At 35.2% G+C, this 19,024-nt stretch overlaps 1 protein-coding gene across 2 annotated transcripts in view; it reads right to left on the bottom strand.

The window, feature by feature from the left end:
• The window catches only part of MMRN1 (multimerin 1), a 67,395-nt gene that overhangs the window by 22,780 nt on the left and 25,591 nt on the right, over positions 1–19,024 (bottom strand). For both annotated transcript variants that reach the window (XM_025873452.2, XM_025873451.2), the window contains exons 3-5: positions 16,371–16,490; positions 13,471–13,577; positions 777–890 (exon numbers count right to left, since the gene is read on the bottom strand). In XM_025873452.2, coding sequence (XP_025729237.1) covers positions 777–890; positions 13,471–13,577; positions 16,371–16,490 — 341 coding nt within the window. The remainder of the gene's footprint in view (positions 1–776; positions 891–13,470; positions 13,578–16,370; positions 16,491–19,024) is intronic.

Genomic DNA, 19,024 nt, shown 5'->3' with positions numbered 1-19,024 from the left:
TAACACAGCAATGATACTTCCCATGGTACTTCCCATGGAATTCAAGGAGGATTTTATAGTATTTTATGAAGATACTGAATTCCAATCCCTTTTTTTAAAAAAAAGTACAGTTTCTATGATATATTCACCTTTATTTCCCCTAAGTCCCATTTCTCAATTTGAGTGCCCTATTTAGTATGACTAGATCTGTGGCAAGCACACAGAGATGTTTTCATTAGTAACCAACCTTATGTTTCTAAGAAATAAAGTCAGGCCTAAAAGAAATGGTAAAATACTTATGATTAGAAAGATGAGAAACTATGTGGCATGCCAACTTTGGATCAACATGAAGTTCTCGTTGATTCTAAGTCACAATTCTTTTCCCTAGTCAGTGATCCACATCCTTGGCGATCTCTTATCAACCAGGAGCTTTCTTAGCTCCTCCAGATGATGACGTCATTCCTTCCGCCTCAAGATTCTTCCACGATTTCAGGCTTTGGAGGACAAGAGTTTGACCTTACTTTGGACACCTGTGATTTCCTTACAACTAGTATAACAGCGTTTTTAATCGTCTCCTGTGTTTGCACACAGAGCTTCAAAATTATGTGTGGTCCCTCCAGGCTGGGAACCTACGGGTCCTCCACAGTTTCTCCTAACATGGGGCACCAATAGAAAAGGACTGAGGGGTATGCTAATGTGTCACCACCAAGCATTTGACAGCCAAGTGATTTCTTGTTTGGAAGTTGAGGGTGTTGACAAGAACTGGGTTAGGGATGTTAGCAGTTACGCCCTGTGACCTGCGTCACCACAGTCTCGCTGCAGCTGCGGCGGCCCCTCCTCCGCGGTCTCCGCGCCGCCGGCGGTGTGACTCTCAGCCTGCTTGCTGTGCATCAAGGGCGGCTGCTCCTGGGCTAGACGGACCCAAAAAGAGAAGAGAGAGAGTTAAGCACTGGGACTGCCTCATTTCTTCCAGTCCTTCAGGGATGGGGCTGCCATTCATTTTCCTGTGTCCAGAAGCACCATGCTCTGCGATGACTGCCAAGATTGCGGAGGGAGCTGCTCCGCCCCCAGCCGTAGGGCCACGTGCTACCGCGTGGGGTTGGAAGTGCAGGGCTCTAGTTCCGTTTGGGAAAAATAAAATTACTCAGGTCTCTTTTAGGCGAAAATGGATGGTAGTTTGTGGCAGCTGGGCCAACTGGAGGGCGTACGCTGCCTGCCTAATCGAGGGGACTTTCAAATCGGCTGTGTTAAAGGCTATCGTGGCTTTAGAAGTGGACTGTGACAAAGGCTGCTTGTTTAACAGTGCAATTTCCAACTGGTGTCTCCTTGGAAATAAGGGAGAGCTACAGGTACCTGACTGAAAGAATACCTGTTTAAGTAAATGGGTTGTTCCCAGAGTTTTTAGGGAATACCTAGACTCAAAACATAAGGACTACGGGTAAAAGTAAACTATTACATGGCAAGTCTTAAGGGGATCAACTGGTAAAATCAGGGAAATTTCAGAAAAACAAATGCTTATAAAATAAGTCTACTCTGTTAAAGAATTGATGCTCCTTTCCCATGAATCAAGTAATATTTTAGATGGAAATAGAGTTTTTCATTGGAGAAAACACTAAAAATACTGAACACGTCAAGTAAGGTAGGCCTGTAATTTGTAGACTTTTAATAAACAAATGTATTCATTGATGTCTGCATATCAGACATGAGAAAACAAGTGTTTGGTGTCTAACTGTGCTTCTTCCCATGTGAAATTATGTACCAATGAAACTCTCCCTCTGGCCCATGTTAATTATGTTCCCTAAGGTATATGTGACTGTGACACTAATACTAAAGGATCTCTACTCCGTAGAAAGAATCATATATTTGGTATTAATGTGAGTTAGTCTCTATTGTTAGATTGAATTTTGCATTGCTTTTCTTCAGGGCATTGAGCTAAGCTAATGAATTTCCATTCATGTTCAAGGTTTTTGTTTTGATATTGTTTCTTTTTTTCTCTCCACTGTATTATAGAAAGTCCTGTATAATTGTTAATTTATTTGGAAGAAAACAATCTGCAGTTTGGGGAAATTATACTTATTTCGGGGCTGCATTAGTGGCAAAAAGTGTTAATTTTCTCTTAGGTCCTAGCAATAAGGTTCCTTTAACCTAAATTCAAATTAATTCATATAAATGTATCTATTAAATAATTGCATAGATTTTTATCAAGTTTCCTCTTTAGATGATGTAGAAAGCATTTTTTCTAGCAGCTAAAATCTAAGCCTACCCAAGAGAGTAACTAGAAAGTGAAGTGATGGTTCTCAAACCAGGTTCCTATATCAGCAGTATTAGGATCACCTGGAAACTTTCTTTTACGTGTAGTAGTCTTTTTTTTTTCCACCTGCAGACTTTTGAAAATACAACTTCTAGACCCCATCCCAGACCTGCTTATTTATTTATTTATTTATTTATTTATTTATTTATTTATTTGAGAGAGAGAGAGAATGAGAAATAGCACGAGAGGGAAGAGGGTCAGAGGGAGAAGCAGACTCCCTGCTGAGCAGGGAGCCCGATGTGGGACTCGATCCGTGGACTCCAGGATCATGAACTGAGCCGAAGGCAGTCGCTTAACCAACTGAGCCACCCAGGCGCCCCAGACCTGCTTATTTAAAAAAGTCTGGAGTGGGGCAGTAATTTGTGTTTTAACAAGCTCTGCTGATGTTTCCAATGCACACTGAAGTTTGAGAACCACTGGAGTAAAGCATCAAAATAAATCTTCCTTAGCAACTGCCTACCTCACTGCCTTCCCTATTTCTCTTAGCAGTGGAAGAGGGTTCAGGATATGTGCAAGTATTTATAGCAAAAGGGACATGTGGCTTCAACAGGATGAACAAATGATCTTTACATTTTCTTACTGCTTACCTTTTTGATCAAATCACAGGAAAACAAAACCAAAAAATCATAGGAAAACAAAAAGAGCTGGTGCATTTGAAAGCATTTCCATAACACAGTAGGCAGAGGGTACTTTGTTAGGAAGCAATGCACGATTATAGTAAAAAGAAAGATACCGTTTTGTGCCATACAAACAAGTGACAATTCCAATTTCCTTTTCTATCTGTTATTAACTTGTAACACATTATTTTTTTTTTTTTACTACCTCTTTAGAATAGTGATATTTTCACCATGGATGGAAAACAAAAGCACCTGTAAATTCTGAAACACTAAAAGTGTCATTGTTCTTTCCATTATACCACCTGGAGATTCTGATTCAGAAGATCTGTTCTGGGAATTGAGCACACGCGCGTGTGTGTATGTATTTATATATTTTATTATATATATTTTATATTATATACATATAATTTTAAACTCTACAAGTGATTTTTGATGTATGACCTTGGTTAAGAGGTACTGATTTAGGGGCGCCTGGGTGGCTCAGTCGGTAAGCCTCTGCCTTCGGCTCAGGTCATGATCCTGTGGTCCTGGGATTGAGCCCCGCATCGGGCTCCCTGCTCAGCGGGAAGCCTGCTTCTCCCTTCTCCCACTCCCCCTGCTTGTGTTCCCTCTCTCCTGTCTCTCTCTCTGTCAAAGAAATAAATAAAATCTTAAAAAAAAGTACTGATTTAGAAAAAATTGCAAAAAAATCTAATGTTTCATTGTTACAAGGCAGAAAATTCCAGATATTTTCATATTAAAATTTTAATGCAGAAATTGATCTTCATAGACTTTTAAACAACCACACTTGCCTGTTGATAATGAGAACATATGTTAAAGACATGATCTATTTAAACTCTAATAAGTGACAACCTTGAGTCTCCTATCATTCTATAGAGAAGTGGGCCTTTATAAGGAGGAGGAATATGATAAACACTATTAAAGAATTTATAATAAATTATTAAAAACACTGGAAAAGAGACAACAGTTTAAATTTTAGAAGCACTTATGATTGTGATTTTTTTGAAAAGAAAAACCATAGAAATTTTGTCAATAATAGAGATACCTAGGTGGCTCAGTCGGGTAAGCACCCGACTCTTGATTTCAGTTCAGGTCAAGATCGCAGGGTCGTGAGATGGAGCCCTGCATCTAGCTTTGCCCTGAACTTGGAGCCTGCTTAAGATTCTCTCTCTCCTTCTCCCTCTGCCCCTTCCCCACCTCTCTCTCTAAAAAAAAAATCATTCTGGAACATCTTTTGATTTGAAAACATCAAATTGATAACAAAATCAATTAAGTGTAAAACAATGTATGTTTCTGGAATGAAAATCAATTTGATTTTATTTTCAATAAAAATTAGTGGATTTTTACATGTTATATAAGTGTCTGACTCAAATAATATTCTAAGCTTTTGTCATTTAAAATTAAAATTACTAGATTTGTTTTTCATGAAGACAATCATTTTCTGTTAAAGCTCATTTTCAATCAAGAGGAAAATATTAAAGAACTTTATGAAATTAGTCTCATGAAATAAGCTTTTGAAATAAAAATGTCCAAGTAAAGCAAAATTTTTGAAATAATAATAAAAATCCACAAATACTTCATTCAATAGTGTTAATAAAAAAATCAATAAAGAAAGGAAAATGTTTAGGAAATAAAATTAGAATTTTAACATTATATAATTTAAATAATAGATCATTTTTAGAAAAGTAAATATTATAGGACTTACCTAATATAATTCCTATATAGGTATATCGTTACTAATGTTTTATGTTTAGCATTTGGCAAACAAACCTTGTTTTAAAAAAGTGGAGAATTGCTTTTCAGAAACGACTTTTTTTTTAAGATTTTATTTATTCATTTATTTATTTGAGAGAGAGAGCACAAGTGGGGGTGAGGGAGGAGCAGAGGGAGAGGGGGAGAGAGAATCTCAGGCAGACTCCATGCTGAGCAGGTTCGGGTCTCGATCTCACAACCCCAAGATCATGACCTGAGCTGAAATCAAGAGTCAGATGCTTAGCCAACTGAGCCACCAAGGCACCCCCAGAAATGATATTCTAATAGAGATGTCAATTCATTTTTAACTCTATAGGGGAGAAAATAGTCACCTTGTTAAACTGGAGATAATTTGAAAACTGAAAGGCATTTCAGATATGAAGAATGTGTATATTTCATATGAAACAAAAATTAAGCAATTATATGAGAAAACATCAATTTTTTAATTACATGAAAATAATATTTATATGACAAAACTAAAAAATATAGTAAATGTTTACATTCCTTGATTTATGGTGCCACAAATTTGGCCAAATGACGTTTGCAAAACTCTATGAATTAATTAAATAGGACATTCCTACAATTTTCATGATTTAGCTAGTAATAAATATATTGAATATTTAAAAATGCACATAGTGCTTAAGGGCTGGAAAAAATTTGAATGCTGTCATTGTTAATTCAGTAAAGACTAATAGATAATTCAGCAGGATGGCACTATCATTTATGTTAATAGAAATGATCAATTTGCTGAGTTTTGGTATCACCCATTGACTCTATATCTGATGGAGAATTCTTTAAAGGAAGTTGAGACAGTAACCTACATTAAATCATCTGTGTGACAGAGACATCATTTAGCTGTAATCAACCATTTCAAAAAAAAAAAGCCATGCCAAAAAGTTTTAGAAATTAGTAATTATTTAGAAATTACTAGAATAATAAGATGAATGGTTTGTGTTATGGTTTCTATTACTTAATATGTTCTATAATATATTTTTATTTATAAATATATACTTACAAGTATTCAATTAAATTATTAAATATAACCATTAAATATTCAATAATTTAAGTAATCACAATATTTATATTTATGAAATATAGTTAAACACAGAAAATATATGCATTAACTTAAAAGTAATACATTGTTAACCTTTGATTTTTATATTGATTTACATATTAATTGATGTTATTAAATTAGTTGTTATATATGCTTGAATATGACCCCTGCTCCTTCTTACCCCATTCTCATAATCAAGAGACAGATTGTGCTCATGATCCCGGAGTGGAGTAACCACAGTAAAACTCACAACAGCCTTTATACAAGGTTTATTTCCAGGGGTTCAAAATACTTTGCCTAAGCTTAATTAGAAATAGTAAAGCATTGTCTTAAATTGTTTTATTATATTCTAATGAAATCAAGTCTCTTCATCTCACTCTTCATAAGTATTACATGTTGCATATTTAATGTAGAGATTATAACATTACTTCACTTAGTATCCTTTCTCATTTGATAAGGGCTGACAAATCAGAACATCACACACACCCATACACACACATGTGCGCGTGCGGGCATGCACACACGCACATACACACGAGGAGGTAGAGGGTATTTTAAGTCTTCCAGACTTATTGTTAGTGACTTCATTAAGTCACAGTTCTCTCTGTGCCATGTGGTCCAGGCAATATCCTAAATGTGCAAGAAGTAAAAACAAATCTGGACAAAAGGTCAAGGGGCAAAAAGGAGGTAAATGAAGAGCATTCAAGTCTGATTTTCTATTGCCCTTAGGGTCATAAGTATTTCAGATAAATATCATTCTTGCAATCTGGAAAAATGCTATTTATTGCATTGCAAACAAGGGAATAGAAAGCAACATACTAGAGAAAGTCAGCAGATTAGACTTAAAAACTAAAAAGACAAAAAAAAACCGTTTAGAATCAGTGACAGATGGAAGAGAAAGCAAATAAAGGAAACTCAAAGAAAAAAAGAAAGCTATTGAAAGAGACAAAGAATAATACATAGAAGTAGCAAGTGAAAGTCTAGTTTTCTTGCATACTAATCTTCAGTAATTCACTCCTCATTTTATGAAAACATAATATATGTGAAATAAGAAAAATGAAATTTCTCCATATTTTTGTGAAGTTGAAGAAGACTGATTTGAAAGAAAATGTAATGGGAAAAATACTTTAAATATTAAGTGACAAAAACATGTGATTGTGTGTGTGTGCATACACATGTAAAACTTGCCATTTGCTCTTAGCTGTAATTATTTTTAAAATTAATTGTTTTAAGAGGAACTAGATGAGGAAATTGTACTCCTACTCTTACGTGAAAGAAACAGCTATTAAACATCGAACAAAGATCCTTGAGATCCAATTGTCATATATCTCTTTTCTCTGGAATTCATCGGATTGGGTCCCTGCCAAGGCTGTTAAAAACCTGAAATGCCCATTTAACAAATTCAATCGTTTATGTTATCTTTTCCTAGCTGTGTTTGTTGACTGGAGTTCAATACTTGCATTCATTCCAGTTTATTGCATGGGATTTAGCCGATGGAGAAGTGCTGATAAGATCTCTGACAGTGGAGTCAGTTACTCTCTTGTGATAAAGTTCCTGAATGATCGATGATCTTTTATTCTTTCATTTAGCAATCTTTCTGTCTTCCCAAAGGTATTCCCTACCACAGGAACCGCTACAAATTCTAGGTTTCCCAGGCAATCTTATCTTATCTTGCACTTCAGCACAGACCTTTGCTTTGTTCTATAGAGCGGATTTCTCAGTCTCTTTTTCTTGTCTATGTCTCTTTCTGAGACATAGGTGCTGGGACAGAAGGACATTTATTTAAGTCAAATAACTTTTTTTTATTAACATATAATGTATTATTTGTTACAGGGGTACAGGTCTGTGATTCATCAGTCTTACACAATTCACAGCGCTCACCATAGTACATACCCTCCCCAATGTCCATCACCAGCCATCCATCCCTCCCACCCCGCTCCAATCTAGCAACCCTCAGTTTGTTTCCTGAGATTAAGAGTCTCTTATGGTTTGTCTCCCTCTCTGGTTTCATCTGGTTTCATTTTTCCCTCCATTCCTCTATGATCCTCTGCCTTGTTTATCAAATTCCACATATGAGTGAGATCATATGATAATTGTCTTTCTCTGATTGACTTATTTAGCTTAGCATAATACCCTCTAGTTCCATCTACACTGTTGCAAATGGCAAGATTTCAATTTTTTGATGGCTGCATAATATTCCATTGTATATATATACCACATCTTCTTTATCCATTCTTCTGTCGGTGGACATCTTGGCTCTTTCCATAGCTTGGCTATTGTGGACATTGCTGCTATAAACATTGGGGTGCACATACCCCTTCGGATCACTACATTTGAATCTTTGGGGTAAATACCTAGTAGTGCAATTGCTGGGTCGTATGGGAGCTCTATTTTCCACTGTTTGAGGAACCTCCATACTGTTTTCCAGAGTGGCTGCACCAGCTTGCATTCCCACCAACAGTGTAGGAGGGTTCCCCTTTCTCCACATCCCCACCAGCATCTGTCGTTTCCTGACTTGTTAATTATAGCCATTCTGACGTGTGTGAGGTGGTACCTCATTGAGGTTTTGATTTGGATTTCCCTGATGCCGAGCGATGTTGAGCACTTTTTCATGTGTCTGTTGGCCATTTGGATGTTTTCCTTGCAGAAATGTCGTTCATGTCTTCTGCCCATTTCTTGATTGGATTATTTGTCCTTTGGGTGTTGAGTTTGATAAATTCTTTATAGATTTTGGATACCAACCCTTTATCTGATATATCATTTGCAAATATCTTCTCCCATTCTGTTGGTTGTCTTTGATTTTGTTGACTGTTTCCTTTGCTGTGCAAAAGTTTTTATCCTGATGAAGTCCCAATAGTTTATTTTTGCCCTTGCTTCCCTTGTCTTTGGCGATGTTTCTAGGGAGAAGTTGCTGCGGCTGAGGTCGAGGAGGTTGCTGCCTGTGTTCTCAAGGATTTTGATGGATTCCTGTCTCACATTTAGGTCTTTTATCCATTTTGAGTCTATTTTTGTGTGTGGTGTAAGGAAATGGTCCAGTTTCATTCCTCTGCATGTGGCTGTCCAATTTTCCCAACACCGTTGTTGAAGAGATTAAGTCAAATAACTTCTAAAGATCTTTATGTGCTTCAGATTTTTTAAAAAAATGCAATATATTTCAAACGTCAGATTCTTTTTTCTTTTTCTTTTCCCTCAATACAATTCCTCTTTTTTCCCTGCATGGAAACTCTAACCTTGGTGGATCAAGGACTTAGAGAAGCAAGGTCAGCAAGTGTCAAGAGCAACAACTTGGTTATTAGGTGCTTGTTTCTTCCTTCCTTCCTTCCTCTTCTCTTTCCTTTCTCCTCCTCCTCCTCCTTTTAGTAGACAGGTGTTACCTATGAGTGTTTTTTTTTTTTCTTCCAGATCTTTGAGGCATATAGAGGAAGTCATTAATGGCAACTCAGTAATGAGGAAGCTTGCTCTTGCTCTTAGAACCAAAAACCTTCCTGTGTGACAAGACCAGTTTCCTGCTGATCCTGCGATACCAGGATAAGTGAATGCTTATTTGGTGTTGGTCAGTACAATATAAAGATTTACTGAGATTTGGTAGTCAAACCAAAGAAAGCAATTTGGTGCAACAAAGACCTAAGATATATGGTGATTTTTGACTAAATGTATCATAATTGAGCAAGATGCTTATAGATGGTAAGGTTCTTTCTTAAATGGAGAAAGCATTAAATGCCACTGGAATGAATTAGATATGCAGATATATAAGAAATACAGGGACTTTTTTCTGTTTTAAATATTTATATTAATTGAAGCCATATTTTAAAATAATTTTACTGGAGATGTCCCATATTTAAAGTGCTAGTTACAACAGCTTATAAAATTTACTGAATTATTTCATAGCATTTGTGAAATGAAATATTTTTATATATTCATAATGTATGGTAGGGGTCAGTTTATTTCAGTAACTGAATGATTGTATTTTCAGCATTCATAATATCTGTGATACATTTCATAAAACATAATTTTCCTATAGAGAGGATCTGACTAAAGCTGACTGGAATTTTTTTTAACAGATTTATAAAGAAGTTTTTCTTTCCTCCTCTCTAATTGAACATTATTTGAACTTAAATTCCTGTCTTTTGTGTCATTAGAGCAAGCCAGTTTCCTTGTTCTACTTAAGAACATTTTAGAGACATCTACTGGAAAAGCACATTATTGCAAATTTTGTAAAATTGGTTTGAAAAGTATATTGTTGCTGACATTCCAAAAAAATGTCTTGGACCCCACATCATAAAATTAGGTCCCTTTCTGAAGATAAACTCTTTGATCCTCAAAAAGGTATACCACATGTAAAATACATCAAAACTATTACTTTGCTATTGGACTTAACGCTTCTTCCTTTTTTTATCCAACAAAATTCTATTCACTTAGACTTTTAAAAAAAATTGGCTTCGTCTAGCTAGTATGGCTAATATTTTTAATATACTAATCTAGAACGTTTTACCAGAATTTTGATTATCTAAATTGTAGCAAAATGAGCAAGTATGGAGGTTCAGTAATATTACAAACAGCATATTGTAGAGTAAGACAACGGGATGAATTGCCTCATGGATTTTGAATCACAATATCCCTTTCTAACAGGTTGGAGATGAAGCTTTGGGGTTGGGGGGAGAAAGAAAAAGAGAAAAAGGCAGAGAAGTGGAGGAGGAGAAATAAGAGAGTACAGTTGCTAGCTGTTCCATTTTATTCCTGTTCTGTGGATTTTCCCTGTATTTTTAAAAAGATCACCCTACTGCAGTGTATTAAAGAGGGCACATTCGGCATGGAGCACTGGGTGTTATACACAAACAATGAATCATGGAACACTACATCAAAAACTAATGATGTAATGTATGGTGATTAACATAATAATAAAAAGTAAAACAAAACAAAACAACAACAAAAAATTATTTTTGTGTTATGACATTTATTTTATTTGTGGGGATGGAACTTTTGGGGAAGTAGGGATTTGTAAAATTCGTGCAGTATTTTACAAATTTTCTATGGATAAAATAATCTCCCAATGCGAAGGACTAACACTGAAGTAATTATCACAGAAGCTACATGACCATGTTATTCCAAACCCTTGAGGGCTCTGAAGAAGTTTAAAGAATGGATGAGCCACACTGATTATTCTTGTCATATTTGGGGCTGCTTGTCATGTGAGACAGCGCGAAGAGTGTTGTCAAAGGAAACCTGACGATTTTCCCTTCCATATAAGAACGAGACTGTTGGCACATATATGAAGTGTGATGGTGGAGGGGACTTGGAATGTAGGAAGGAGGAATCAGAAGGGGAAAATGTGGAAAGAAAAAGAACAAAAGAAAGGAAGGAAGGAAGGAAGGCAGGAAGGAAAACAAACCTAGGATAGATGAAATAATGAAGACTGATTCAAGGGACAAAGCGACACGGTAGTTCTTGATACTACCAGTGCATCAATTGCACTAATAAAAAATTCAACAGCTTTTATGTACTGCAATAAAAGTGAAGAGTAGGACACTGAGAACATTGTAGGGAGCGACAGTAGGGTTTTTTTTTTTTTTTTTTTTTGGAATCACAGTGATATCGAGTTGATTCTATGACATGACACAGTGGGCATAGCTGCCATCAGAAAGTTATTCCTACCGGGGATTTCAATAGAAAGATGACCTTTCCACAAAAGCTTAATCAGCAGATGCCTGAATTATGAGTAATTCTGATTATAGTACTGTGACAGAAGGTCATAGTCAGATCTGTTCTGGGACATTTTTGCTAATGGGATTCAAGATAATGATTTGTAAATCTAGTATTAAACTTATCCACAGGTTGCGTCCAAATAGAACATGAGATGTCACTAAATAATCAAAGCTAAACTATTTGAATTCAATTTAAATATTTCATGTGATGCTTTGAAAAAAAAGCAAATAGCAATACTTAGTAGATATTCAAAACTGTCAACTAGTCTTGTTTCTTGTGTGTACATTTATAATGATGGAATTCTATGATTTTTCCTCACTGATGTTTATAGTCCACCTTAGTGATTAATAATCGATTAGTAGGTATAAAAGGACAAAGTATGAAGTAACGGCAGTTCTTAATCAGCCTCAGCCCAAGACATTTTTCGACATAAAGATTTATCAACATTCAGTTCCATAGGTGCAACAGGGTGTGTAATGACATTCTAAATTTCTAGAAAGGTATGCTGTGAACAAATGCTTGAATCTTTAAGAATAATGATGGAATTAATACTCCTAAGATAGCCTTCATGGAATTAATACTCCCAAGATCTTATGCATGAAAGAAGAAAAATATAAAAACTAACCTTAGACTTTAGAAATATAATTCTAAATACTGTTCAGAACTTTTAACCATCTGCTATATACAGATTATAAACAAATATGTTTTACCACTGGGAATATACCTGTGCATCTCACATAAATTAGGAATCGTGAAAGCACGATCATATGTGGACATTTTTAGAATATGCTAAATTACCTTGTTTCTAAATACTGTTGCATAGATGATATTTTATTTAAAAGTTATGGACTTTGAGAAACAAACTGAGGGTTCTAGAGGGGAGGAGGGTGGGAGGATGGGTTAGCCTGGTGATGGGTATTAAAGAGGGCGCGTCCTGTATGGAGCACTGGGTGTTCTATGCAAACAATGAATCATGGAACACTACATCAAAAACTAATGATGTGATGTATGGTGATTAACATAACAAAATAAAATAAAATAAAATAATAAATAAATAAATAAAGTTTATTTTACCTGATTGTAAATGAAGTACATATTCATACTATATCCAGAAAATGTATTAAATTTTTATAACATCTCTGAAATTCAGGCCAGACCCAGAACAAATAGCATTACAGTTGAATTTGCCTACAGATTCTCACTGAATGGGCTAGAAAAACCATATATAACATCCCTAACGAAGCTGCAAGTTTCCAAGCGCTTTTGTATTACAACTTTATTTTTTTAAATGTGAATCATAATGGTTTCTCCACACTTACATTAATTTTTAATCACAGTCTCTCACACTGCTGATTGAATTCCTCACCACTGCTAATGGTCTTTCTTGTAATATTCATTCATTTAAAATATGTATGCTGATGCCATATCTTATTTTTCAAAGGAAACCTGTTTAAAGCCAAAAGCAACATAATAGCCACACAGATGTTAGGCCACAGCAGGTTACCATGTGTTTGATTAGCCTTGCCACCAGAAAATCCTTAAAATCACAGTTGATAAAATGGCTCTATTAGGATTTAAGAAGAAAAGCACAATTATTCATGCCACATTTCTATATTCTTTAAAAGTGAATTTCATTCATATACATAATATTATTTCAAATAATTGAACTGGAAAAAACTAGGAGGCAGTTTTATTTTCATATGGGGTCACTTCTAATGATTATTTAAAATATAAAATTAGGATTTCTGATATTTTAATAAGGCATGCCTCCAAAGCAAATAGTTAAAAGGTGAGATAGATCTCAACTTACTAGTCCTCTAAAACTAACATAACAATATAGGAATATATAAGACATCTCGTTATGAGATTCAGGGTGCTAAACTAGCTACTAAGTTAGGAAGCTCTAGAGAGGTAACAGTGTTAGTGATTTGGCTACATGTTCAATAACTTTGGTTCAAAAGGGAGAATACAACTCTTTTCTTCACTGGAATCAATTGCTTATTCTTCAGAAGTTTTATGCTTCTAACTATTATAAAATTACTATTAGAATATACCTTTTAGTTGACATTTTGCTCCACTGAATCCAGGACAGCACTTCCATTCCAATGAGGTAACGATTTTATGTTGCATCCTGTAGACAGGATTTGATATCTTCCGAGATCTGGAGAGGAGAGCAATTATTTGTCTCACATTAAATTATCAGTTGGGATAATCAAAGTTTTGGAGATGACACCTAAAATATAAGAAGCATTCAGTAAATGTTATCTGTTATTATTATTATAATCTTCATCATTAATATTATTATTATTATTATTACGTATTTATTTGAGAAGCAGCACATGAGAGAGCGGGGCGGGGTGGGGAAGGGGGAGAGGGAGAGAGAAAATCTTGAGCAGGCTCCATGCTCAGCACAGAGCTGACGTGGGGCTCGATCTCACAACCCCGAGATCATGACCTGAGCTGAAATCAAGAGTCGGATGCTTAACCCCTCATCAATATTATTGTTAAACTTACATTTCTTTAAATAAATTACAAAGAGCTTTAAGAGTTATACTATTTGGTATTTTAAGTTTATACCTATCATTACATTTTCTAAACATAGTGTAGCTTTTCCCTTGATAATACTTTTTACTAAACAAATGTTAAAACTTACTTTAATTCTATTTTTTAAATAGCTTATGAGGACAATTTCTTTCATTTCAATTCTTATTCTTCCTTATATCCTTATAGTTAAAAGGATCTGTTTTCCCCCAAATCAACGTCAAACAACTTAAACAGTGTATCAGTGATCTAACTGAAATTATGACAGCCACTATGATTTTTAACCTGCACTTTTTCCTTTCTCAAGTTTAAAACTTTTAATTTTTAATATTATTCCTCTCATATGGTATTTATCTCTGATAGAGAGACGGGGAAGAGAGAGAGAGAGAAAGAGAGTATTTCCCTCTTATTTCCTCCCTTCTTATTTCCGGAAGGGACCCATGAGAAAATATTTCTGAGAAGAAACCGTGGAAGGGAAATGAAGAAACTATAACATTTTAGCATAGCAATCAATATAAGTGGTGAATGGTACTGAATTGTAGGCCCTATATATGTAAATGTAAATCATAAATACAATTTGGCCATGTTATTCTTACCCTTATGACTTCAATATTTAGCTAATATTTATCAAGTGGGCCTATGAAATGGGTATATATTACCTTGTTTAATTTTCTTATTCTATGTGGAAAATATTATTATCCTGATATGCTGATGAGGAACCTGAGGAATGGAGAGATGAAATAACGTGCTCAAAGTCTCAAACCTAAAAGTGATCAAGGTGGGATTTTAATCCATGCTGCGTGGGTTAGCCTCCCTTTTATTATCTAGAGTTTGTCCCCTACAACTATGTGGGGACAACAGTAGTCAATTTCCTGGATAAACCCTGATCATGTGGAGGGAATGTATTGGAACCGACTGGGCTTTAGGAGACTTGGGTTTTAGTTTCTTCTGTGACTTGAAGGGTAATTCAATATGTGTGAGGTTATTCCTCAATTTTAAAATGAGCTATAAGTTGTTTCCATCTCTAAAAGTAGGTTAGTCATTTACCTGTGTTTATTTCAGTAAATTATATTCAGTAAGTCACTCTGTCAAATAGCTCCAGCCCAGTAGCTAAAGCTAAATAGAAAGTAAGGCTGTTTGGAAAAGGACTCTGTAGAGTTTATGAGGATGAACTCAAGCAGTTAGTTACATTATTACTAGAGTCAATGTCCCTGCTTTAGCAAACTAGATCCCTGCTATATGTGACTCCAACATAATAAAAGAGAAAGTGACAAAAACTGCATATATACTGAAATAATGCATGAATGGAGAGACCCATTCAAAGCTAGAGTAAGGTAAGAGATGAGAATAAAAATACATATTTCTGGTTTGTTTAAAGAGAGAGAGGGAGAGAGAAAGAAAAACTCACCTTGAACTCAGGAGGACAGTATAATGGGGTTACTGTGGTAATATTTTCATTACTGAAGAGCTAACAAGGCATTCTTTGTATCTCATGTCGACAAGGAAATCGCCACAAAGGGAGTAAATGCTGAAAGCAGAACTGAGCTCAGCTCTCCCAAATCCCTAAGATGTGCTTAGCTCTCTGGACCATGAACCTCAGCTCTTCCTCCAGGGAGTAAGAAACACCTTGATTTTACATATCCTTCCTGTGCACTGTTCCAGACTGCCAATGTGTCAGATTCATTGCCCAAGTTATTTGTATGACAATTTGCATAACATGAGCCATCATGGCCTGAATAATAATTTTAGTTTTTATTTCTGAAACACCCTCAGATAAGCTCCTGTGACTGTATGAATTCAGAGAATTTATCAATTACTCAGCTCCTCATTTGAGCAATTTTTAAATGTCCTAAATAGGTTTTTTTAAATGAAAATTAAATAACATGAATAAATGAAAATTAAATAACATGAATCATTAAAATAGGCATATAAAGAAAGGCCCCATTTAGCTGTTCGAGCATGCACAATTGCAGTTAGGGTGGCTTGCCAAGTTATGGACTTCTCTCTGACCTAGTATGAAGCAGAAATTATCAATAAAATTTTAAAACTGTGTATGAATTTCATAAGCATTGAAGGACAGGATTATTGATCAGGTCATAGAATAAAGGTAAGAGTAATAGTAAAAATGGAAATAAGCATAAAAGTTAACATTTATTAAAGACTCACAAAGTACCTGTCCCTAGGCCAAGCATATTACTGCATTATCTCACATATTCTAAAAACTCCCATATGAGGCATGTATTATTGGTATCTGCATTTTAACTTACCCCATATCACGCATCTAATTTACTGTGATGACCTTACTCTACCCCTATCATACATATGCACCTGGGATGATTAACTTTCTCTATATATTCCAAGACATACATAAATACAGTATAAGCAGTGGTTATTTTCAAAAAATGTCACCTACCTCTGAGGACAGGATCCACCGGCCCAGCCACAGGGCCCTCTCCCACTTGGAATATAAGTGACTTGGTTGTCTAGTATCACTGTGGGAGATAATCTGGTATGTACATAAGCACACCAATTCCTAAGGAAGAGATAATTTTTGTTAAAAAAGTCATTATCAAAAAGAATTCTTTCCATTAAAATTATTTTCATAGGTCTGTGTCTATTGCTGTCGGTATTGTGGATTAGATACTTTGAAAAAATGGTATCTAGCCTTAAAATATCTGGTGATGAGAGAAAACATACTTGTTACGGCATTGCTGTACACATAAAAAGTAAAGAAATGCTACAAGATCAAAGTAAATTAAGAATAAAGAAGAGAGGGGCGCCTGGGTGGCTCAGTTGGTTAAGCGACTGCCTTCGGCTCAGGTCATGATCCTGGAGTCCTGGGATCGCGTCCCACATCGGGCTCCTTGCTCAGCAGGGAGTCTGCTGCTCCCTCTGACCCTCTTTCCTCTCGTGCTCTCTATCTCTCATTCTCTCTCTCTCAAATAAACAAAATCTTTTTAAAAAAAAGAATAAAGAAGAGTTAAAACCAGAACTTGTTAAGTAAAAATCCAAGACTGCCCTTATGGCAAATGTCAGCATTAGTACTTGGATTGGAGACTCAGACGTAGGTCCATTACATATATTGAACAATGTGCAATAAGACAAAGCAAATAAGTAAATGCTGTAAAAATAAAAAAAGAGGAAAAAATAGCTATTATTAGCAGCAGATGATATGATTGTGAATAAAAAATATGAAATAGTCCAGATGCAAATGATTATGAGTTCAGCAATGTAGTTAAGATCAATATAAATTTTTTATAATTGAATAAAAATGTATGGCCACAAAGTTAAGATCAGTTACAGTTCAATGTACCAATAATAAATTTAAAAAATGTACTACTTACAATAGCAAAAATAACATTATTCTTCTTAAATCCAACAAAAGAAATGTAAGATATAACATATAATTGTTAAGCTTTATTGAAAAGCCCCAAAGAAAATCCAATAAATCCTGTTAATGGATGGGAACAGCCAATGTAAATATATCAATTCTCCTCAAATTAATCTACAGATTTAGAGCCTTTTTAAGTCAAACCTTAATTTGATACAAGTTGAATAAGCTTATCCTGTTTTTTATGTAATAAACTAAAAACACAAATTTCAGAAATTTCTGGCTCTGGCCATTACAGAGCATCAGATTTACTTTCTTTCCTTGGTAAAAATCTATAAAGCTAGACAAGATATATAAAGCAATAATTTTCAGATGTTAAACAACAGACAATGCAGTGAAATGATTTTTTGAGAGAAGGGAACAACATGATGTGAATTCCATATTGAATCTAGTTTTCTGCCTGCAAACAATTTTCAGACTACATCACAAAGACATGGGCCCCAAAGAGAGAGAGCACTGGGTGAAGGAAATAAAGATGTGAGTTTGGGTCTGCTGAGGTGGTTAGAATATATAGATAAAGTTCATAAAATGAGGGGGAGTGGCAGAGATGTCATCTTAAAAGTCAACATAGGGGTTCTTCTAAATCTTGGGTTGAATACCATGCAGTGCTTGCAAATATTCTTTGCAAGGCCATCAGAGAACAAATACCATGAAGCTGTGTGAGCTGAACAGAGATTCCAGATTTTACCCCATCGTGGAGAATTCTGACGAGCCAAAGAGGAGAGTTCTCATTAAACATCTGAGTGTTTGCCTGAGCCTAACAATGACTGCATCCAGTAAGGTAAGGCTAATCTACACACACTCCAACAAAGCCTTAACAAAAATCCCATCCTTGATATAACTAACTCCATGCCAGAACAGAAATCAGTGCTCTCTAAGGAAGACAACAAAATCTGTTCATAACATAGCAGCCCAGCATAAAAAACAAACAACAATAAGAACTAGATATGTGAAGAAGGTGGAATATAGGAACAATACATGAGTGAAAATCCAATTAACAGAGACAAAACAAAACAGAGACGACATAGATGTTGAATTGGCAACCAATGACTAAAATAGTTATTGCAAACCTGTTCAAGATTATCAAAGAAACAAATGCGCATAGCAAATAAACTCATGGCAAATCTCAAAAAAAAAAAAAAAGAACCATTAAGTAGAACAAAAACATACAAGATATGAATAAAAATTGCAAGGTTTGGGCCTAACAGAAGTGTGGACCCTGGACATTAAGATCAATGAACTTGGAGGTAGGGCAAAAGAAACTATCCAAACTGAAGTACAGAGGAAAAAATATTAAAATATAAATGAACAGAAACTCAAGTGGTCTAAAATATATTAGAGTTCTAGAAGAGCAGGAGAAAAAGATCAAGGAAGAGTAAATAGTTGAAATAGGGGCTGAAATTTTTCTAAATTTGGTAGAAGAGTATCAGTCTTCAGATCTAAGATGCTCCATGAATCCAGGAAGATAAACACAAAGTAAAACTTCACTTAAGCACGTTATAGATAAATTCCAGATAAAAAATATGAAGAGAGAAAAAAGGCAGACAGACATTGATTTGGAAGAGAAGGGAACTACCTCAACTTAATAAAAGAGCATCTATGAAAAACCTACAACTAACATCACACTAAATGGTGAAAGAATGAAAGCTTTCCCCTGAGATCAGGAATAAAGCAAG

The sequence above is a fragment of the Callorhinus ursinus genome, unplaced genomic scaffold (genome assembly GCF_003265705.2).
Source record: "Callorhinus ursinus isolate GAN/ISIS: 27379988/994484 unplaced genomic scaffold, GSC_fseal_2.0 scaffold4, whole genome shotgun sequence".
NCBI lineage: Eukaryota > Metazoa > Chordata > Mammalia > Carnivora > Otariidae > Callorhinus > Callorhinus ursinus.
This window is presented reverse-complemented; position numbering and strand designations above follow the sequence as displayed.